This window comes from Argiope bruennichi, chromosome X1, assembly GCF_947563725.1.
Source record: "Argiope bruennichi chromosome X1, qqArgBrue1.1, whole genome shotgun sequence".
Classification (NCBI taxonomy): Eukaryota; Metazoa; Arthropoda; class Arachnida; order Araneae; family Araneidae; genus Argiope; species Argiope bruennichi.
In genome coordinates, this window is record NC_079162.1 from 99,521,049 (window position 1) to 99,546,586 (window position 25,538).

The 25,538-nt window shown below is 28.4% G+C and overlaps 1 protein-coding gene across 5 annotated transcripts in view; it reads right to left on the reverse strand.

Moving 5' to 3' along the window:
* Positions 1 to 240: 240 nt before the first annotated feature.
* Positions 241 to 25,538, reverse strand: part of LOC129959128 (CRISP/Allergen/PR-1-like) — a 63,344-nt gene continuing 38,046 nt past the window's right edge. For all 5 annotated transcript variants that reach the window (XM_056071950.1, XM_056071952.1, XM_056071949.1 and 2 more), the window contains exons 2-9: positions 21,006 to 21,280; positions 15,299 to 15,386; positions 11,728 to 11,912; positions 10,931 to 11,043; positions 7,972 to 8,078; positions 6,366 to 6,500; positions 3,356 to 3,630; positions 241 to 414 (exon numbers count right to left, since the gene is read on the reverse strand). In XM_056071950.1, the coding sequence (XP_055927925.1) occupies positions 316 to 414; positions 3,356 to 3,630; positions 6,366 to 6,500; positions 7,972 to 8,078; positions 10,931 to 11,043; positions 11,728 to 11,912; positions 15,299 to 15,386; positions 21,006 to 21,266 (1,263 nt within the window). In that variant the 5' untranslated portion in view covers positions 21,267 to 21,280 and the 3' untranslated portion in view covers positions 241 to 315. The remainder of the gene's footprint in view (positions 415 to 3,355; positions 3,631 to 6,365; positions 6,501 to 7,971; positions 8,079 to 10,930; positions 11,044 to 11,727; positions 11,913 to 15,298; positions 15,387 to 21,005; positions 21,281 to 25,538) is intronic.

Sequence of the window (25,538 nt, forward strand, 5' to 3'; positions counted from 1 at the left end):
ATTCCTATTCATTAAAATATCTTCACTAGTGTAGTAACTATAAACTACACATCTTGTTTCAGTTGATTTGAGACACCCTGTATTTATGACTAAAGAAATGGATTGCGAATTGTATTTCCGATATTTCTTATACTTGTTCTCTTGTTCCCCTCCAAATCTGAACCATGTATTTAGGATCACCATTTATATAATCCAGAAATTTAATCAATTTGTGAAATAAAGCAGAGAATAACAAGAAAATGCGATTTAATTCAATTTTATTACGATTTCAGAGCAACATATTATATCAATAACAAGACATTATTTAAACCTTTACTAACTCTTATTTTCGCATGCTCCATCAACAGCTAAAATGGACTTCACATTCAGGAACTGAGGGGTTGCTCCTGCAGGAACGGCAAAAGAAATCTTGAACTGAAAACAAAATGAAAATTTTATGTGAATTTTATTTAATATTTATCAGTGTCTTTATAGCAAATTTCTTTTTAAATTTCAATAAACAAAAAGGACATTTAGTTAGTAAGGTTTTCTACTAAAGGTTGAAATATTTGAATTCTAAATAAATATATAAATACTAAATAATGCTTTTGGGACAATTGCAGCAGCTATACGATAAGTTAAATATTTTCAACTTTTTATATTCTAAATTGTTATAAGACATAGAGCACATTACAAATGCTGTATTTTTTTCCATTACAATGTTAACTCTTTTCAATGTTCACCGTTTTCTGATAAAACTAATTTAATCACGAATTTATTAGGTATTTCACAGGTAAGAAACTTATGATGATAATTTGAGTAAATAATTTACAAATATCAATTCAAATCCAATTAGCAGAAATGAAAAAATGGTCACAGCATTCTAAATACTTCTTATAATGAATGATACGAGGACTAAAAAATTAAAATTAGTTTTTTAGAACTTGCAATTAATTTTACTCTTTCGCCATTTCTTTTTTTCATCTTGATATCGCATTCATGAAAAATCATTGCATTTACCAATTAAAAGTGGTATCTTATGAAGCGTCGGGGAAGTTTATTATTGTTTCTCTCTTGATGCCATCTATCATAATCACGCAAAGCCTCAGCTACTTAACATCATAATCATGCTAAGCCTGAGCTACTTAACATCATAATCATGCAAAGCCTCAGCTACTTAACATCATAATCATGTTAAGCCTCAGCTACTTAACATCATAATCATGTTAAGCCTCAGCTACTTAACATCATAATCATGTTAAGCCTCAGCTACTTAACATCATAATCATGTTAAGCCTCAGCTACTTAACATCATAATCATGTTAAGCCTCAGCTACTTAACATTTCGTTTAAATCTCTCATATGGATTCAGGATATCAAGACATCTGAATAGACGTGATAAGAAAATGAAAATTTAACGCAAGTTAGTTACATTTAAATTTAAATGATTATTATTGTGAATATAAGTTTTTCTCCATAATAGCTACCCAAAAGTACTTTCTAGACTGTTAGAGATATATAACCGTTACCAGTAGGAAAAATGCTCTAAATATCATCAAAACATACAATTTATATTGTTTGAATCAATAAATGTATGGCTAAAAAGATAGCGAAATTCAATTTTTATACATCCCCTTAATTCTATTAATTAAATTGAATTAAATTGGACTAATAAAACCAGGAGGAAGATCACCTTTTCTGTGATCAAAACGGACCTAGTTATGACATTTCCTATGTCATTGTTTTAGGCAAATCAAGGAGCCGTGAACTGATTGGCTGATGTTTCTCAATACAGCTATTGAAATGGTCTAACAGCGCTTAAAATTCTAATAGAGCTTCATAACTCGGTCAATTTTAGGTCTCATAAACGTTGTTTTTTTAAATTTTAAAATGTTAGTATGGCAAGAATATTTTACTAAATATGTCTAATGGGATCTAGGGATTGTATAAAAATTTAGTTTCCTTTATTTTTCCAAATTACATTTATTGAGTCAAACAACAAAAAATATATATCTTTTAAGCCATTTAGGACATTTTTCCAACTGGTTGTCCACTGATTAGAAATTAGTTCGTGGGCTACGATTGCTATGTATATGTACTTTCTCTCTATAAAAAAAGTATTATTATCTATTTTGAATTTATATATTACATCATCCATTGTATAAGTGCAAAAGAAATATCGGTAATTAACAGATATATAACCAAAAATATACGAAACATCTTCAAAAAAAAATCCCAAACCAAGTTTTTTTAATATTTTCTTTCCAATCATAATCCCTTTTAATGCAGAAAAAAATCTGCAGGTCTCAAGATTTGAGAAAGAAATTGAAAAATTATTTGAATTAATAGTTATATCACAAATTTCATCGGGATGTTTCAAGATATGTGCGTGAAATTCTTAATCATATAGGACGTTTACCTTATAACATGAATTAATTATTCAAGACGTCTCTTAATTATACAAGGTATCTACGCAATAATTGAATTCGAAGCCGTTATAGATAAACATTGAATTGTTTTTAGAAAAAGGCTTCAAATTATGTAAAGAATATTATGTCGCTTGAATCCCTAAATGTGCTCGTGAAAAAAAATTAAGAAGTTATTATATAGTCATTTCCCCTTCTGTCCTATTAGTCACACATTTAGTGATATATTTTTCACACTCTAAAATTTCAAAGAAAAAAAATCTATTTTTTGTAACAACAACTCAGTTATGGAATTTTAATCATCATTAATGTAGATTAATTGCATTTCAATGGCAACCTCATGGAAGATCCACTAATAAACGGGAGGTATTTTCTTTCACTTGCATTTGAAAGTATTTACCGTTAACTGGTTATAAAATTTAAACCTTCATAACTCGGTCAAATTCAGTCGCAGAACAGTAGCTCTTTTTTTATTCAAAATGTTAGTGCGTAATATTAATATGTTAGTGTGTAAATGTTAACATAAATAATATTTCCTTTAATATGACTAATAAAACCAGGGGACTGTATAAAACGTTAGTTTTTGTAATATTTTCCGGCTCAAATAACATAAAATAATTTTATGTTATTTTAAACATATTTACATTTACATTAAACATTAAAATATTTTTCCACTTGGAAGTAAATCAGCTATAATATTTCCATTTTTCAATTGGGAAATGATTAAGCTAAGGATAGATTAGGGTAGACATCCTGTATAATCTTTTCTGTGGAATTTTACTTCTTATACAGAATATTTTACTTTTATTTATTTACTGCATAAAACAAGTATATTTTGTATTATGTTATTTGCCTCATTAATTTTTACTTTCAATCGTAATCAATTTAAGCAATCCTTAACTACACATATCGGCAGCTCTTTAGAAATTTTACAAACATGAAACACTTACCTGAGTTTCTAAATCCCAGCTCAGAGTCAAATTGTATGTACTGAATTGTTGTCTAGATGGGTTGTCATAACCTGGTAGTGCCTGATTGACCATGTAATTTCGTTCAGGAATGTACAAGACTTCCTGGGCCTCATTTGCCATTGGGTCCGAGTACTTGTTGGGGCCTTTACGATACGTGAGGATAACACAAAAGTTTTCTTGTGATGGTTTTATGTTCTTTTTAAACACAATTGTACTGTTATCTCCGGCATCTAATACGATGCCTAAGTAGTTACCTATGAAACACAATTAATGAGAGCAAATTTTTATAATTTTTCAATGTCATAATTTATTTCATAGAAATACACGGCTACAAATTATAATTTCAGTTTAAATAAATTTCGAGGATGTACGAGATTCAAGAAATCAAACTGTGGCTTGCATTCAAATAAATTCTAATGAGGATACTCGAGATTCGAGAAAACAAGTAATAACAAATTTCGATTTATATTCAGAAAGATTATAATGAGGAGGTTCGAGATTCGAGAAATGAAGCAGTAGCAAAGTGTGATTTACTTTCGGATAAATTCTAATGAGGAGATTTTAAATTCGAGAAATCAGGCAATAACAAATTGCAATTTATATTTTAAAAAACATTCTAATGAGGAGGCTAAAGATTCGAAAAATAAAGGGATAGCAAACTGTGATTTACATCAGATAAATTCTGATGAGGAAATTTGAGATTCAAAAAGTTAAGTGGGATTCTAAATCCAAAACTTCTTATGCATGTACCTTGCTTAGAAGAATATACTAAAAGAAAATTGCAAAGCACTGTTACTTTATATTTGAATTAATGATGCCAAATTTCTTGGCAAAAAATTTACCAAATAATTTATCAATTTATTTTTTACTGAATCATACAGAAATGCAAATTTAATAATAATGATTGACAAAAATTAACTTTTAACTTCAGGGAGTTTTTTTTTAATGTTGATTCCCTTAAACAAATTTTATTTTCAACTCTGGCATAGCTCATCTTTCGAGATTGCCTGAAGGAATTTTTAAAAAAATGATGGACTAAAAAAAATGTATGTATTCGACATCAAAACCTATTAACTATTTAAAAAATGGGAATGCTTTGCATATATTTGCTGCTCCCTCCGGAGTACTTTGAAAATGAGGATGAATCGCTTCCAGTAAGGTGGTTGGTTCTCACTTCCCTTGTGCGTAAGGTAATGGCATGAAGTTAAGTTATCTCCATTGCGATAGCGGGACATACGTCCTACAATGGTGACGTACCGTGGCCGTTGATGGTCATTAATACTCAACTATAGTTGATCAAGTGCTGTCGTGACGATAATGGTCATTCAATTTTCAACGGACAGTACAGATAGGAAGGAGTAGATCCTTTTTGGTCCTAGTATATATGCTTTCTTAACAATTTTCCTTCATATTTTTTTAAAAAAGGGGTTTTCTGCATTTCATTTTATTCCATCGAATCTAATAACAATTAGTTTGACATATAAATAATGGGCATTGTATTTCTCATGCGTTCCAAAGAAAGTTATGCAAGCTAACGTAAAAATGAATGGTTTTCTGACAAAGGCAATTATATTTCATTCTGAAATCTTAGTCGATATATAGAAATTATTAAAATTGTTTATGGTTATTTAACACAGAGATCCATCGCGACTCTTTTAATAATCATAGACTGACATTTTTAGCTCCAAACTAAATCACATTATTATTATTATTATTTTTTTTTTGAATATCAAAGTTATCCAATTTACAAAATTGAATTTTTTTAAAATTAAACTGACAAGTATTTATCAATTTCGATGTGATTTTAAAACATTTTTCTATATACACCGAATTTTTTCTATCGAATAAGCTACTTACTACAATTTTTTTTAAATTTAACTAAACGCTTTCTGTGTTTGAGTGCCATTTTTGCCTTAATATTTCTCGCAACTGAATGTATTGATCAATAAATAGATAATTATATAAAAAAAGTTTTAAAAAATGTAGTATTTAAAAGAGCTTTCAAAAACAAATTTTTAGTAATGCAAGTACCAATAAAAAAAATTTTTTTTGGTACTTGCTTTTTGGTACTTTTCAGAATTACAGACATCAAAACAAAATTCTAAAAATATGAAATATGAAAAAGGTACTTTAAGAATATTAAAATTTAATATCATTTATAATATATTTTCAATTTTTAACGAATACTTAGGAATTTTCTTTCTTGTGATATTCATTAAGCCTTATTTTCTTTACAGTTATCAAAACTGCATGCTTTCCTAATTTTGTTTCGACTTTCAAAATTTTAATAAAAATTTTATTTCCTACTTTTTAGTATACTAATAGAAACGTATTCTTAATTTTTCTTTTTTTTAATTTCCATACCTACCTACATTTTATTCTTTAATATACACTATTCTCAATTCTAAATGCTATAGAATATTTTAACCTTTTTTCACAAATTAATCCCCAGATGACGCCACTAATTTCAAACTGAAATTTAACTAAAATTAGTCAATTAATTGATAATTAGATTTACAAAATATTAAAACATTGCCTTGTAATCAGAAATCTATAACTATACAAAATTTCAGGATATTCAGTTCATCAGAATGTGAATGAAAAATGAGTCTCAAATTCCATCCTTGGAAATAGGAAAGAAATCAACTTAAATAAAGCCAGTAAGTGCATCATAAAATATACAATGGGGCTATTTACTGCCCAGAATAGCTTCTATGACCCAGTTGGGTACAAGGTGACTCCTTTAATATGAAATAGTTTATTTAAAATTAATCAATTAACTGGTAATATTATTCTAAAAATATTAAAATATTGTTCTATAATCAGTATTTCCTAAGTATAAGTACTTGTTCATAGGAAGTAAATATAATAGATTGTAAAATGGATTGGATTATAGAATCCAATCCTTTTTAACTTATAAGTAATTAAGCTAAACAATAGCAGTAAAACACTAATACAAGCACTATAAAAAAGTAATGGGGTTATTTACCTCCAAGAGTAGGTTCTATGATCCAGTTGGGATTGCCATCGATATAGTTTTCACAATCATCATTGTTTTGAAAGGCACAATAAAATAAATTAGGTTGTGGTGGAGGATACTCGGGAGGATTTTCATTTGTCCTGCCTTTAGAAAAGATAAAAATTAAGATTAGAATATTGCATTTTATTATTCTTTATTTTGCGAAAAGTTTTTCATGCTTTAATTTTCATATCTTTACCCTTATTTTTATTATTTATTTTCACAATTTAGATATTTTACTTTATTACTTATAGATGATTTAGCGAAAAGTTTTTCACATGCACTATTTTGACATATATGGTAATTAGATATTTTACTTTATTACTTATGTATAGTTTTGCGAAACTTTTTCAAATACACATCAAATGCATGCAAAATATTATTAAGATATTTCATTTTATTACATATATATATATATATTTAAGATGATTTTTCACATGCATTATTTTTACATAAATTAATGATAATTTTATATTTTATTTTATTATTTATACATAAATGATAATTTTATATTCTATTTTATTATTTATATATAAATGATAATTTTATGTTCTATTTTATTATTTATATATAAATGATAATTTTATGTTCTATTTTCTTATTTATACATAAATGCTAATTTTATATTCTATTTTCTTATTTATACATAAATGATAATTTTATATTTTAGGTTATTTTTTATACATAAATGATAATTTTATATTTTATGTTATTTTTTATACATAAATGATAATTTTATATTTTATGTTATTTTTTATACCTAATTTTATATTTTATGTTATTTTTTATACCTAATTTTATATTTTATTTAATTTTTATACATGAATGATAATTTTATATTATTTTTATACATAAATGATAATTTTATATTTTATTTTATTACTTATGTATAGTATTACGAAACTTTCCCGCATGTATCATCTTTATATAAATGTTCTTCAGATATTTCTCTTTATTACTTATAGATACTTTAGCGGAAGGTTTTACACATACATTATTTTTAAATAAATGCTTATTTGATATTTTTTTTTGTTAATTATGTCTAATTTTATGATACTTTTTTACATGCATCATTTTCAAATGAATGCACTTCAGATATTTCGTTTCTTGTGAATAGTTTTTGCGAAAGATTATTTACGTGTAGTAATTTCCCATAAATGCTGTTAAGATATTTATTTTAATTATAGATATTTCTTTTGGTAAATTTTGACTGAAAAAAAAATCTTCTCACTTTTATGGGAAATAAAAATAATTGCTCTATACTTCCGAGTTTGATTTAAGTAATAGAATATTAAGTAGTCTGTTAGTACATTAGGTAACGGTAAAAATTAATATATGTTTTAACTGCTTTCCTTACAGACTTTAAATTTAAATTACTGTATTACGCCGAACGTCTATATAAATGACTTCAAATTAATAAATATTTCAAGAGTTTCTTAGATTAATTAAAATTGCAACATGTTCCAAAAAAATAATCTAATTAGATAGCACAGAAAATGAAAAAATTGTTCATGCAGTTAAACCTTGCTTCGTGTATCAGTTAATTATTGCAAAGAATACATAATTTGATACTTACGACATAAACTATTAAAGTAAGAACATGATGAACCACAGCAAGTATTATAAGGACAGTTACCGCAAGGATTTCCTGCTTCATAAACACATTCGCCGTACACATTTCCTCTAAAATTTAAAAATATATATCATCCTTTACGGATACTTTAGAATATAAAATATGCCTTTTCCTTAACGATACTCCATAATTTTCTTTTTATTAATAAATATATGGCAGGAAATGTTCCATGTATTTTTTTAAATTCTCTTATAAGTAAACTTTCCATTTAAATTTTACTTATTCGTTTTTAGTAATACCACGTTTTTACTTCAAAATTAAATACCGTCATTTTTAAAATAATTTAATTGGTTAATCTTCTATAAACCTATTTATATTTCTGAGCAATAAATACATGTGTGAAGAACTGAGCAATTTCTATAGGTTATGCTTCAAAAAATGTGCAATAGCTGCTGTGATCGGTTAATACTTCACTTTATATTTTAGAGTGAAAGTATGAATATACAGTCGAGGGGAAAAAAGGAGTCACCCAGGTTTATTCTGCTATAGATCACCCAATGTGAAAACTAAAAATGCAGTTTTCTAAGTAGCAATGTGTACTAAAAGATGCTGTACGTAAAAGTTTCGAAAGCGATTATCAACATATTTAAAAATGTAGAAACATTGAAATTTCCTTGGGCAACACCTGCTTTTAAAGTCATGAATAAATTCCCCATGGAAAAATTATCCAGACTAAAAATTTGGTTACAAAGATTACATTTGGAGATATTTGAAATTTTCTGTTAAGAGGTTGTTTCCATATTTAGATGTTCTCTGGATATCGGTAACATTTTTTTGTGACTCTTTAAAAGCATCTGTAAATTTACAATCTACACGTTCAAATCTATTGCCACCTCATGCAGGGCTACATATTAATATCTTTAGTGTAATTTAGACAAGACTTTCAATGCTCTGAATATTTCTTTGTTGAAAAGGATCAAACTTCTTGGAGAAATGTGATTCTTTACAACAAAGAAATATTCAGAGCATTGAAAGTCTTGTTCAAATTACATTAAAGCCTGAATCTCATTATGCTGAAAACAATAAAATGGAAAGTTTTGTTGTATGAGCAAAAGAAATAAATTTTAAAAAAATATTTTTATTGTTTAAATGAAATATTAATTTTAGTGTTAAAATTAATATCTTCCCGACTGAGAAAGAAGAAAATAACTTATGCTCTTTCAATTACATTGATAACAATATATCAGGTTTCAAAATGTAGAATCGAGTTTTATTTCAAACAGGTGCTTTTAAAAAGTATTGATTTGAATTTCTAAATTCTTATGCTGCAAGGAGGGGAAATGGTGCTCTAAAACCTTGAGAACGAGATTTCTTTTTTACTCCATTTAAATTTAGCTTTCTTCTAATTCACTTTCCTCAAAGTCCTTCATTTGCATAAGATAACAGATTTTTCTAATATTTTATTCATTTACGTTGATCCTCATAACCATGTGAGACTACTTTATTGCTCAGGAAATGTAATTTCCCAAGTGAATGAAGAAAAAGCAAATTTGTGATCAAACTCTTTGGTTTAATAAGGTTATTATCTTAAGAATTTATTTTGTTTCTTTATGGCACCTAATACAACATTTATTCTCATTTTGCAAATTTTTATGCACCAACATCAATAAAAAGAAAAGAAAAAAGCATGGCTTTATTCTTTAGACGTGCCATATTAGCAAATATTTGTGTGTGTGTATGTGTGTGTGGAGTGTGAGTGTATGTGTATGTGTGAGTGTATGTATGTGAGAGTGTATGTGTGTGAGAGTGTATGTGTGTGAGAGTGTATGTGTGTGAGTGTATGTGTGTGAGTGTATGTGTGTGAGTGTATGTGTGTGAGTGTATGTGTGTGTGTATGTGTGTGTGTATGTGTGTGTGTATGTGTGTGTGTGAGTGTGTGTGCGAGGGTGCATAGCATGGTGTGTGGGCGCGCAATATTAACTCTTTAAATTTACCATAAATTAGTAAAATACTACAGAAAAAAGTGTATAATTTTCATTTCTATTTATGAGATATGAAATAAACTAATTTTAGAATCAACATAGAACTGCTTTCCGCCCCGTCTCACATACGAATTTTAACACTTTGAATTTGAGTGACTGAAAGATTAAAAACTGAGAATAAAAGCAATTGTGAAGAATTAAAATAAAGCATAATTTGCTATTTAACTTTTAAAAAGATCAATAACTTTCTAAATTTTTATGGTAAAAATGGATGTCTCATTTCAGACTCATTAGATAAGGAAGTTTCCAAAACAAATAACTTTCAATAACATTGAATACTTAAATCAGTATTTTTAACTAATAACAATTTTTCATTTTTGCTAAAAGAAATTAAAATTTGAAACTATTAATCTGGAATATTATAACCATTTTGTTTACAAAACGGGATCTATTCTGAAAGATTATCTGCATTCTGACATAAGGGTATTAGCTGTGAAAGTGTAACGAAAAGTATCGAACATTCTCTCCGACGATTCGATAAATTTAAACGGAAGATTATTAAAAGAATTGAGTCAACGGTTAATGCAGTTTAAATTAAAATTAATTTATTGTTTAAAATTCAATTTTCACATTCATCTGCATTTGTTTTTTATATTCAGCACTATAGTTTAAAAACGTAATTCTCAGAATCGCTTGCGTGCTTTTTTTATTATTCAGCACTAAAGCATAAATAAAATACTTTTCGTGATTATCCGAATGCTTTATTTAACGTAAAGTTTCTTTTTCCTCTCTTCATAATAATAAGTTCTTCGGTTTTGCTTAAAGATGATTTTATTATTTTATAAAATCATTCTCGACATCGATGTTGGTTTAAATATTAATCAGAAATAGTGGCAGTCTACAGATGCTTCAGCTACAAATACTCTGTTACTGAATTGTTATTATAAGGGGAAAAAAACAGAATAAGTTTTCGTACTTACGTTGGCCCATAATTGCAAACATACAATCTTGTATATGTTTCATTTTGGAAAACATTCCCTTCTTTGTACAAAACATAACCACAGCCTACTCGAAATGAGTTTGCCCAGGCAAGCTGTAAAAGTAAATAGTAAACAAAAGAAAATATATGTTCATATTTATAAAATATAAAAACTTAAATTTATTAGTTGATTCGTATATACGATTTAAATATACAAAATTAACATTCGGGATTTTAATAAATTTAAAAAATTGAAGTTTTAGAACTTCAATTTAATTTCTGTTTTTAGCCTTCTGATTCCTAAGAGCTTTCTAGGATATCTGGCGATCTCAAAATACTGAAATACTCGAATTCCTCTTTCAAATATCGAAGCAATTCTCCGTTCCTAACTTTCAAAAACAGCAATAACATCTCGTATTTTTCACGGATTGACATGTTAAAAAGAACTTTGATTAGACGATGGCTGTTAGTGGTATATCTCCATAAGTGATAATAACTGCGAAACACTTATTTTTTCTTCAGAATGCCATGAGCTGGTTAGATCTTGACTGAACTAACTAATCAGCGATTGCAGCAAAACTTTGGCACACTCTCGGAAAAGTCCTCAATCTTCTGGAATTAATCAGAAATATCCCAATGCCAAGCCTGTTGCCACATCTTCACACTTGAAAGAAGCCAAAATGCATCTAATTTCCAGAAATTGTAACAATACAAGGAACAAAAGGAAGACCAATGATATAATTACCTTTTCCGGCGTTAAAACTTCTATACGAAATGCACAGATTCAAGTAATTTTACCTGTGAGAAATGTCTGTACTCTTGACTTCCTTGAGTAGGAGGTTCAAAAGGGCAAATCATCTGGGAAGAGAAATAACGTATTTCCGCAAACCATTCGTTTACTGCAAAATTCCAATCTGGGTCTGGCACCGTATGTCCACCTGTATCTTTCTGAATGGCAATGTTTTGCCCAACGCCGAAATTTCCTTTAAAAGATTAGAATAAAGAAAAATTAAAACAGTTGCAAATATTTTAGTAAAATAATGATGAAAAGAAGGTTGCAGGCATTTGGAAGGTTTTAAATTTCAGGGAAATATCAACTATTTTCTTTCTTTGTACAAATGCGATTTTACGTTTACTGTGACTAATAAAGCGTAGGTGCATATGAAAATGATCATTCGAAATAAAATTTACGGAATAGTCAAAATATTGCTTAAGTCGTGAAAAAAAATTATTAAAATACATAATTTTCTTAATGTTCATGTAAAATAACATAAAATGTAGTAAGGATTTGAAAATATATTTTCTCTTTTGAAAGGTTTTAAGAATACAAATGGAATACTTTTCCTTGGTGCACTAATTGGAATTCCTGATAACTAAGAATGTGGAAAATGGCGGCTCATTGAAAATAAAATGTACAGGTACAAAAGTTGTCTTCAATAATCAAGCATACTTAAGAATAATAAAGGTTAGATTTACAGCAATCGGAAACATTAATGACATCGTTCTAGGGTGTGGTTCTTATGAAACGGCGTTAAATAATATCGAGCTAAAGACTTTTTTTAGCGCTTGATAATACCTATTGAGGTGCTATTTTGGAATCATGAAGTTAAATCCTCCTTCATAAAAATACAAAAAATTAGGAATTACTAATAACTTCTCATCTAGTGAAACATAGCATTTATGCCTGAAATTAATTGTTTAAATCGCTCAGTAATCTAATACACTTTACCATCTATGCATGAAATTAGTTATTTAAAGCCCACGCCATTTATTGTATGTGAAGAAAAGTTATGTCATTTTCGATTATGTATTATTTTTCAGAAAGCTAAACATATATTTGTAATTATAATAAGTATTCCTTACGGTTAAATGACGAATTTCAAAAACGGTGCATAGTTTACGCTGCCTTTTCACACGCAATTAAGCAAATAATCGTTCTTCGTGAAATTCTATGAATAAATTCGAATATTACCCGAAATTAATTTTGACTCGAGAGTCATTCCTGATTATGTAACAAACACTTTGAAATAAATATTTGCGACTCTAATTGATTTGAAACTTGAGCTAGAGGATATAAATTTAGTAGTGATGAACAGGTAATTATCGACAGTATGCTTATAAGAATTAGGAATCAATATTATATTCCTCTACTGATTTGCAAGCATTTCTCTGTTAGCATAATAACCCTTTAACTAATAAACGTTTTGAAAATCTTCTCCTCTGTTTATTTGTGAGCCATATCAATATCTTTATTAAGTGATAATATATTGTTATGAAGAGTATATTTTTCTTTTCTTATTTTTCCATCTTCTAAATGTCAATTACATTTAGAAGATGGAATTTCTCGTGAATCTAAATAGAAAGGAAGTGAGTGTGATGCAAAAATTTTGTACTGGCATCAGAGACAATATTAGATGTTAAAAAATCAATTATTTTTTCTAAAATAAACAATGAAGTATATTATAAATGGATTGCTTATTAATGCATCGAAATATTTTCACATCTATCACAATCAGTCACGAATCATGAAATACTTCTTTTTTTTGACACTCAAATATATATTTTTCTCTCATTAAATAAAAAATAATAAATAAGTCACAAAAGTTATATTTAATAACATTATCAGTTTTTTTAGAGTGACAGAGAACGAAAAAATGAACTGATGCCAGACAAATCTGTTTCTTTCATACTTATATCTATCATTATCTTTTTCTCCTATGAAGTATTTTTCCAGCATGATCACTTTTTAACAAGGCAAAATGCTTTATTTATTACTAGTAAAATAAAAAAAAAAGGTTATAAGAAAGGTTACTTTAAAAAATATCCCTGCTGACAGCTAAGTAAGGAAAAAAACCACAATGATCAAAAGAATATTTAATCTCGGTAGTTAATGTTTTAGAATATAATAAAACGAATGTCACCCGAAAAATGATAAAAATAAATAAAAAATATCGTAAAAATGGCTTTTCTTGCTTAGAAATATTTACATGAATTGCTTGAAGCAGCATTTAAGTGCTTGTGGTTACTATTAATATCTGCTACATTCCTATATCACTTACAATTCATAATCAATATGTATCACGAGAATGATAAATAGCGCCATTAAGTTTACAAATATTTAGACAAAATGAAATTGGTTTTAATGGTTTGGAAGTAATATAATCACGGACACGCCCTATTTTTCTACATTAGTTAAACCTAATATTAAAAAATTTACCTTTCTTGAAAAATAGGAAAAGGATAGAATTTAACAGATTTGTGCACAGGACATACTGGATTTAAGCATCGGCACTTTTTAATGGGAGAACCGGCACGATAAATTGTAAAATTTCTTCCTTAAAAAGGATTAATTCTTATCTGTTTCCATATTCTGGTAGAATGTCCATTTTTAAATCTTAAAAGTTTGCAATATTTTCAAAAACTTTAGTTACTCTCTTGGCTTCGGTTGGTAATAATCTACAGGATCAACTTTGTCCTATTTGTAAAATCCATTGGGTTCTTTCTCTAATTAAAAAAAAAACCTTAATATTTTGACATGTCTTTATTAGAATTTAATTACAACTAATAAATCATTTTCTCGTATCGCTTAACTATTTTTTTACGATTTGGGATAATTACATTTTACAAAAATGGAAATTTAACTTTATTAGGACAAGGACATTATTCCTTATAGTAACATTATTATTAGGGCATTATTCCACAATGCTATTTAATATTTTTAATGTGAAATATATATAAAAAAATAATAATAATGTAATAATGTTGTTTGACAGTTTATGCAAAAAGGACAAGTCTGGTGCAGTATGCTTTAAAATTGCCTCTTTCAAAATAAATAGTAAACAAATCAAACCAAGCCTTCTATTCTTCTCTGATGTGCTTTCAGTTTCATGTTTTGGGTATCCATATACATATACATATAACGACATTTAATATTAAATTCACTTGTTACTTGAAAGAATTTACATAAATAAAAAGATTGGTGAAATGAGCTTAATTTAATTGTTAGTTGAAATTCTTTCACATAATGTACGGGAGGGAAGAAATGAGCTTCGTTATTTGAAATGAATGATCATAAAAACCGAGAGGAGGAAATGAGTACAAAAAGATTGTTGCTTGAGAATAATTTATAAAAATAAAGAGAGAAATGAAATGAACATCAATTAATTGTTAGATGAAACGAATTCATGTTCATAACGACAATGACGAAATGAGTATCGATAGATTGTTATTAGAAAATAATTCATATAAAAAATAACGAGAGGGTTGAAATGAGCTTTGATAAATTGTAAATGTTTTTCGAGTGTTCATTAAGAAATAATTATAAAAAGTTATATAATTCAAAAGGAAAATTTTTGAATCTGATACTTACTGACTCTGCGACAGTTTGCTTTGTCATGTGCATAAATACATTGATTGGCATAACTTTGGGCTACTGCAGCTAATTCGTAATCCCATTCCTAGAGAAAATATACCAAAGGACTTATTTTAATAGTATCATTCAATTATGAAACATAAATATCAAAAGAAAGCAAAATTACACGCTAATATTTCACTTCATCCATTACTCGAAGACATAGTAATGGATGAAGCTTCTACTTATATATGATGGATGAAGCTTCTACTTATATATGATGGATGAAGCTTCTACTTATATTATATTATTCTTCTACTTATGGATGAAGCTTCTACTTATATTATATTATTCTTCTACTTATGGATGAAGCTTCTACTTATATTATATTATTCTTCTACTTATGGATGAAGCTTCTACTTATATTATATTATTCTTCTACTCATGGATGAAGCTTCTACTCATATTATTTGTGAAAAAAGCTTCACTCTATTTATTACCACATGACACGTAAACTTATAATTCTATTTCACTTCATCCATATTTGTAGCGATGGAAATCGATTTTTCACTCTCAAACTGATGTGCTAGAAATTTGAAATTTTATACACAATATAAGTTCTTAATGATAGTGCATCATTTTAATATTTTCAGAGTTTAATTATCAGTTAATCGATTGATATCAATTACTTTTATTCCGTAAGGATGACGCCACCTGGTTGCAAATTTGAGAAAAATTTATTTTGAAATTCTGTAATTTAAAGTCTGAAAGTAGGAAAATCATTAAACTGAAAAATACGTCCATTAAAAAAGCTGATAAAATGCGTATACTTTTGGAAAATAAGTAAATCTTTGCTTTTGAAAAATTTCTTAAATTCGAGTATGAAAACAGAATTCACTGTAAATATAAGACAGATGATACAGATTGTAGATTTATATTGATATGTTATAGATATTGATGATATATAGTAAGATATTAATTAATAGATACTTATCTTAAATGACAACTCTATTTTTATTATTGCATTTTTGAGAGGAAAAAAGTAAACAAACTTGCCATAAAACTTTAATACTCTCTTAGTCGTGTGATTTTATCAAATAAATGTGGTAGCGCTGTATCCGTCAGATACGCCAGAATATATTGTTAACATTAGTAAATAATATTGCTCAGTAATAGAATAATATAGATATATAAACATAATTTAAAGCAGACATAAACAAAAAAAAGATATTAAATTTTTTCCAAAAGGAACTAGAAAGAGAGCAAAAAAATAATTTTCTCTGAGACGTAACATGATCTAGGTAATGGAAAAAGAAGTAATCGCGTAAATGTCAGATAAAACGCGGGTAACGGAGCGCATTTTTTTTTTTCTGCACTTAAATCAGTTGTTTCGAACAGCTCTAAAACTGAATCGAGTTTTGTTAATCTCATGCATTTAAGCATTAGATTATGCCCTATTCTTTAATCAAATGGATCTCACATATATGTGGGTGTGATGGGTTTTAATGCATCAGTCCACTTGAATTAGCTTAATCTTTTTATTCTTGATTAACAATTGATGATTCTGATGAACTTTACAAATGAGAATTCAATGATGAAGAAATTTATATTACATGAAGATGAATAGTTGATGCTGTTTAAAAGGGATCTTTCCCACCTACGCGTGGTACACTGGCATTTGCAGAGGAATCCTTCAACACAAGAATTCCAGTTTCGACCCTTTCTCAGAGTATCACGGCTTCTCGGTTTCCGGTCGCACCCTTCTCAGCGGACGTCCGTTCTCTCCCCTCGTCTAGTGAACTCTGAACTCTGCCCTCCGACTGCTGGCTATCACTGGAAGAACGCAGAGCACCCTCTCGTGAAGTTAATTTACCACACTTCATGTAATATAAATTTCTTCATCATTGAATTCTCATTTGTAAAGTTCATCAGAATCATCAATTGTTAATCAAGAATAAAAAGATTAAGCTAATTCAAGTGGACTGATGCATTAAAACCCATCACACCCACATATATTATATGAAATTCTTTTGAGATATGTGAGGGTACCTTTAATATTATTATAAAAGCATTTTATGGTAATTTGAAAAAAAGTTACAGAGATATTAACATTGATTCCCAAAAGATTTGATAATAAAAGAGCAAATGCGCTTATTTATCTTGTATCATTGAGAACCAATTTAGGTATTAAGTGGGTAAGATTTAGATATATAGGGCACTATTTGAGAATTTTAGGTAGATTTATTAAAGTAAAAAAGCAAATGTACAATAAAAAAAGAGTCTTTTACGAGATTTAATCTTGAAAATCATACTCAGTGCTACTCATATTCTACTCTAAAAAATTAGGGAATATTTTAAAATGAGTAAGAAGTGATGAAAAGGAATCATTTGATTTTTTCATTATACTGCTACTTTATTATACTCGGAAAATTAAACAGCAAAATATTCTTTTTATTATGAAAAAAATTAATTTGTTTTTTTGTATCTTCATATTTATTTTCCGTTATCTCCAAGGACATCGGAAAAGCAAACAAGATGTAATCCTAATGTTCTTGATCCATTTAAAAAAATAAATTGGTTCTTTTTAAAGCTTTAAACTTATTTTAAAATATTTTCTAAGAACATTGGAAAAGCAAACGACATGGTGTAATATTGATGGTTAACGTAAGAATAGTTGTAACTGTTTATTGCTTCATATCCTTTTTGAAATATCTTCTTTTTATCAAGTCGCTCTTTGACTTGGGAACTTTTTATATCTTTATCTCTAACCTTGTTTAATTATTAAAGTTAAAAACCTTGACATTTTAGCATACGTCAGCGCATTTTTAGTACGGTTAAAAACCTTAAAAAGCATTGGTACATCCTATAATGCAATTGCAAATCAGAACTTAATTTGAACAGCTTATGAAAAAAAAATAATCAAAATGATGGTTTTGCAGCCACAAGAAATGTATAAAAATGTCAGAGCTAAATATTTCATTTGTATGATAATTATGAAAACATATTTTCATCGTTCTTCGGTGACATGTCGTGACATTGTTCTTAAATTTTATTCATTGCACTTCTTTACTAGGATTCTTCGCTGCATGCACCCTTTAGATTTTGAATGCAAAAGAAACAAAGCACAGCAGTTTAAGCATAGAAAGATTTTTGTTCAAAGTATTTTTAAGAACTTGAAGTACACCCAATCTATCAGCCTTGACTCTTTTATTTATTCATTAAAAGTGAATAAAACCTGATTATATATGCATAAATAGTACACACGAATCTATTAATTATTCATTCACACACGCTGCCGTGAAAATTGTCTGACTAAGTTGTTTGACTTAAAATTTGTGGTGGCAAAAAGATTTAAACACTGGTTTCTGTAGAGCAGAAGACAAAGAAAATGAATTTTCGAAACTAATCTAAAACAGGAAAAAGTTATTTTTTAAATTCGTGCACAATCACCAACAGTATGGTAAATGTCATGCCGAGGAGGGAAAATCGTAGGGCCTTTTATTATTTTGTCAGCATTCATCGTACTTACAATTAGAAGGCGGCTGTTCGAAAAGAGAAGTAACATCCTCCATAAGGTTCCATGCATGAGCTTTTCATACATTTTTATGTGTCGTTTATTCATTTAAATGATCATCAGTTTCAAAATGAGTTAAAGCAATGCTCAGGAAATGTTTAAATGCCTTAAACGAAAATGAGCAATTAAATACCCATGTACAAAATCAATCCAAATATCCTTCCCTCTTAAATTCAGAGCGTTTATAGTTTTGATCATAAGAATGTTGTCTAGGTATTATTTAGCTCTATGAATTGAGCGTTCATTCCACTTACAATGCCATCAAGCAGCAAATTTAGATAATAGTTTTCTTATTTCTTAACAGTGAGTTACAAGAATTGAGTCAATTAAAAATTCAAAGATCAGCTTCGATTTAATACTCAAAAATACCCTGCAGCATTAATGCAAAGAATAGGACACATAATATACTCATTTGTATGGTTGTTATTTTCAAATATGTGACAACTCTGGTGTCCATTGTATGCCTATCAATGGACCTAGAAAATCTTGAATGAATTAAATGTTCATCCTCAAAGTCTTGCCAACATTACTTGCAGATATAACATGCTTTCCACATATTATATCTGTCCATATAACATGTTTAATAGCATGTATTCAGGTAAAACCTTTATAAATCGAAGTTAGAATTGGACTCATGTTCAGTGTGTAATTTTCACCAGCGTGACACTTGCCGTGTTGCACACTGAGCAACCGGAGATGCAGCACATGTAAACATGATGTCAGCAAGAGGGATAAATTAATTCGATAACAGATAACTTCTCCATTTCAGAGTTTCTGCAAGTTCTCTTTTTGTTCTAAGCCAATTATGTTTCACAATTTTATAATTAATCTTCTCAGACATGTTGCATCATTTTCAAGATAAAAATTCTAACCCCTAACAATTCAAATAAGTGATGCTGCATGTGGTCTCACTGTATAATAAAAAGCCATTTATCCTATTTTTGTATCACTGTTATACATTTAGCTATCGCTGTTCTGAAGTTATGGATATGAGAACTTAATACGTCAGTATTATACTTTTATTCAAATTATATTTTTATAACATTTATTCACTGAAATCCCAAAGTTTTTTTTTTGACAGATTCCTTTGATCAATATTATAAGCGATCAACAAAAGTTTGGCCCATAATTCTCATTGATTTAAGCATCAATATATCCCTCCGCATGCATCCGATTATATGCTACAAAAATTGTCATTTATCTAAAATTTAAGCCTAGATTTTGATTATCAAATGTTAAATACCCAATATTATAGTAGCTTAATATTCATTCTTCCTTCAGCCATAACTTGAGTTCTGAGGTTCTGTTCTCCTCTTGTGATCTTAATTCTAAAAACTGGAAGACCGATGTGCACTTTAGCAGCAAATTGTTACATAGAAAGAGCTAGTTGTTGGATGTTTTCCTCCAAGATAAATATAAATGTGGGCCAGCTTCCCTAAAGGGTAGTCTATCTCACATGTAGATGCTAGATAGACTTCTTCAGCAGGTACTATCCAAGTACCTCCCTAATTTTCTTTGATCAAAAGAAAATTCATACTCATCTTTTTTTCTTTGACTTGGAATTATCTAAATATGCTAGATCAAATGAGATTAAACCCAACACCAACGTTATATTTTAAATATTTTTCTTTCATTTTGCATTTAATCCTATTGTTTCTTTGATTTACTGTATGAAAAATATACATAAAATTAGCTCTTAGTGAAATAGCTTCCTTTCCCGGGGCAAAAAAATTAATTTCATAGCATAATCGACTTTAAGATCTATTAAATGTCTCTGAAGATTATATTCTAGTTGGTAAAAAGAGTAATCACACATCATCCGACTCGTCCTGTGGCACAAGGAAAAAATATGAATGACCGGACCGCCGTGATAACATTGGCAAGAACTAAGGTTGAATCCTAAGGGTCATTACCGACGATGGAACAACCCTTCCCGTGAGAAGCCCATCCCGTCATCGGTAAAGGGTAGTCGGACCTCACTCCATTTCTGTACCTACCCGGGAGGCAAGAACCAACTCCATGCCGGAGACTTCTCATCCTCCTATTTGAGGTGACCCCGATGGGACTAGCAACATGAGTAAAGGCGCATAAAGTGCAAAAGAAAACTCTCTTTTAAATTATATATAAAAACTTATCAGCAAATCATCTTACCATCTGAAGCATATTTTTTGCTGGAGGCAGATTTGTATGTCCAGATGCTACATCATTTCTTCTATTATTGTGTAAATTGACGATATCCGAAATTTCACTAATAGTTGGGTAATAAGCCAAGATCTCACAATTACTGTTGGGCGACAAACAGGCCGAATGATGGGCACAATATCTTTCAAATATTGCTGGACATTCTTGACCTGCTATTTGACCGATGATATTCAAAGATACTAGACCTACCGCCAAGAATGAAAGAATCATCGTTCTAATTTGCCCTGAAACAGAAAATTCGCCAATTAATTAATGGTATAATGAAAAATTTCTTTTACTGCGAAATCTTATTGAAGAATTTTTCCTTTGCTAGGCAACGAGGAAAAGATGTCGAATCGTAAAAAAAAATATTATTGCTTTTGTTACAAAAAAATGCATATAAGCAAAGAGTATTAACTAATGAAAACAAAGAATAACTTTATTATAAAGTAAGTAAAGAATTTCATTGACTTTTGGATCAGAAAATAGAGTGAGAAATAAGCGTATGATATGAAACACCCTTAAATATTGATACTGTATTACTTACATTTTGACAGTTGCAGGGATTTAAAATATATTTCACAGATATTTAAATCAATTGTTTGTTTTTTTTTAATTTTATTTTCTGTCTCAATTTTAACAATTATTTGCTTGTCTTTTAATTATTGTTTTCCTTAATTTTTAGCTCATAATGTAAACCAATGTTTAAATACGCTGAAACACAGGTTAGATTAATATGTCATTAAACATGAATTCTCTTGGTAATTGTCACGGAGTTAAAAAGCTGATTGTGGAAATTCTTTCCTTGGTTTATATTTTGGCTGTGGAAATTCTTGCTCGTTACAACTGTGTATTAAAAAACGAATTGGTTGTTTCTCCCAATTAGAGAATAATTTCAAATATTCTGATTTACTTTCTTACTGAGAATTAGTTGATTTTTTTATACTGGATTGCTATTTCTGAAGAATTTGTTGAAATTAAAAACCTTTTTTAGTCCGATTTCGTAAATAATTTTAATATAAATTGTCTTTGTCCATTTTTAAATGGCCTTTCATATTTTGAAAATTATTTCATTTGGAAATCATTGGGTCATTAAAAAATGTAACAACCTCAGCCACGTAATTAAACACTATCTATACAATATTTAGATAATTTCAAGTTCGATCATCTTATCGGAAAATATTTATTATAGCTACAAAATTGCTATTCTAGTCTATAATAATTCATGTAATTCATAGTCTAGAATAGAATAAGAATGTAGTTAGAAGCAAATATTAATTCGAAATATATCACTACTTTGCCTTTAAAGCAGAGGCTGTGAGATTATTTTTAATTGTAGTCCCTTGATGGTGGAGGAAAGATTTATAAAATCGCACTCTGATCAAAGTGCAAATTTGCGTTTTTTGCTTAAATAGCAAAAAAATCTTAAAGAAAATGCCTAACATCTCAATATTGTTTTACTCAATTTACTTTTTAGCTGTGACCCAATACTATACTACTCTGATATAGTATAATAAATAATATATCAGAGTAGTATAGTATAGCCCAATAGTATAATATATCAGAGAACTTTTAAAATGATCTGTTATTTTGATTATCAAATTCCCAAAACCGATTACCATTAAATGGAATAAATTTATTTTGTAGGTAACAATATGCTGCATAATAAAATTACTTACCTGAAACAAAGCTTGAATATGATTTATTACTACAAATCAAAGGCATAAATAAATATCCAAAATCCATAATTTTCACGTTATACCAAATATTTGACGCTTTATATAAATTCTTCCAGAATCGATTGCACATTTTATTTATAAGCAATTCGAGAACAAAAACAAATTGAAATCAAAATATGCAATAAATGATATGATTTTTGCGGAAAGTTATCAAAGTGGTTTATTATCCCAAAACTGCAAAATAAATATTTAATCCAAAAACAAAATATGCAAATTCCGGTACAAATCCATCAGAAACTTTTCATTTTTATTTTGCCTCATACTTTTCAATGATTGTACAATTATTAACTCAAAAATATTATACTATTAGCATAGTTGAATTGTTTATTTTATGTATTTATATAACATGTAAATTGTAATTCAGTTTATGGGAACGGAAATTATAAGATAGGATGCCTAAAGATTGTTTTTTGGGATTATATTTCTGCATCAAATAACAAAATATGCAACAAAAGAATGATCTTATTTTGATTACAATACAAAAAGTAGAAAAGGTACTTTAAGGAATGTGAAAAATATGCATGATGATATTGGGATTTAGGAGTTTTTTTTTTCCTTTTTATTATAACTCATAATTATGATTCATACATAAAATGAACACTTTCACAACTTTCCCTTGAATGCACCCATCCAACAGATAGCAAAGTTTGTCAAATATTTTACGTAGCAGTTCTGGCGACAGCTGCAAATTGAAGTGACAGCTGCTTCAATTTGGCTTGGAAATCGGAAAAATAAATACGTTTAGAAGAACATGTCTATGGTCTGATAAAAGCAATTGTTAAGAAGAAAATCACATAGAATAAAAAAAAAATGGGGAATTACCTAGGTTTCTTGATATATCCAATACTCTTTTGGGAGATTCTTTGTTGCTCCTTAATTGTTTAATTGCACAGATAAATGTTGGTTTTAAACTGATTATGATATGGGAGAATATTATTATAATTTGGGAAACCTCAGCTAAACTTTCGATGGAAATCCTGTTGGACTGTTTGTATAATTTCACATTCAAATTACTGCAAAATACAAATGTGAAGGTTTCTTTATAGGGGGCTTTACCTGTTCAAATTAATACTCTAAAATTGTACTCTCAGAAAAACAATAAATCATAATTGTTAGAAATAATGAAAATTGTATATCTTGAGTGAAAATTGTATATCTTTATATTGTTTTTAATTGTATATGTTTGGTTTATAACAAACTTATATATCAAATATACTATATACGAACTGATTTACAAAGCATGCGTTATAAATCAATTACATCATTTAAAAATTAAAACTAAAACAATGCTGCGCTAGGATGGTTTATTAATAATGAGCATAAAAGTGGATGACAGCAATAGATGAAGATCATCAGAATATCAAACTCAACAAAGAACAAACTCAAAAATAGAATTTGAATCTTATAGAAACTATTAATAAGTATTATTGATATATATCAATTCCTGCGATGAAATATGTAAAAAGATCATATAACTATAATGCATTCACAACATTCAGAATAAAACTGTAATATTCATTAAGACGCATTAAATTTCTATTCGTGATTATTTTTTTCAGCAAATGAGTTATTTAGGGACCATTTTAGAATAAAAGAACTATTTTTTATTGTTATATTAAATATTAATTACATTACTGATTTCTTTTGCGTCACTACCCAACCATAGGTCGTCAAGACCCTTACAGATAAACCTTCCTTACGACCCAACTGGTGATACATATTTCAAGCCCTTTATTGTAAAAACAATCCTCCATTCCACTTTTTTTTCATCAAGTAATAACTGAGGCAGTGAAAAAATAATAATATTCACATACAAAAGATCAATCAAATACGTAGATGAAGGGCTTGCGTGTTCTTTAATTACGTCTAAATTCAATATGAGCCATCGGGGGCACGAGATCGTGAAAATGTTAATATTATTCAGTATATACATAGAAATGTATCATGGCTACAGTTTCTTAAAATGATTTAGGTTGAGGCGTGCAATGTACATTTATGAAAAAATAAATAAACAAAGTTTTCTTTCGTTCATTTCGAGTTAGAAGTACACTTTCTAATTATTTGACAATTACAGAAGCCTCAAATATTAAGACCTCACAGTTCGTCTATTTATTACTGGATTTGATTTGTAGAATAATTTTTTTCTTTTTTAATTATTTATTCATGAGCGTTACAGATTTTACAGAAATAAATACTATATTAAAAGATTATATTCGCAATATATCCCCAGGCAATGAAATGGGTGTCATTTTACTTCGTGTAGCGTTTAATTTATTCATCAGCTTTTAGCTTATATATTTTTGTCCCTAAGGCATACATACAGTTGTAATCTTGGCCAAAAAATGATAATATAAGAAAAGTTTAAATACATTTGAGTTTTCCTTTTACAAAGAATAGTTTTATAACAATTATCTGAAAATGATATTAACATTACAATTTTTGAGATTTTCTTTTATTTAAAGTCACATCTACAGTTGAAAAATAGCTCCTAGATATATTTAAATGTTTTAACTTTGAAATAAAATAGTTTATCAAGTTTTCTTATTATAAATATAAAAGAATTCGTTTAACTTTATCCTAAAATCATGGCTGTTTTATAATTATGATTCACTTCATTATTACTGCTCTTCAAAAATTCATCGGTTCCAATATCAATATGCAAATATGTATCCCTTCAATTTAATTTTTTAATGTGGTGTACATTTAAGAAAATTTGGATAAATTTCTTAATATGTTTTGTGACAAATTTTTATTACTTTTTTTC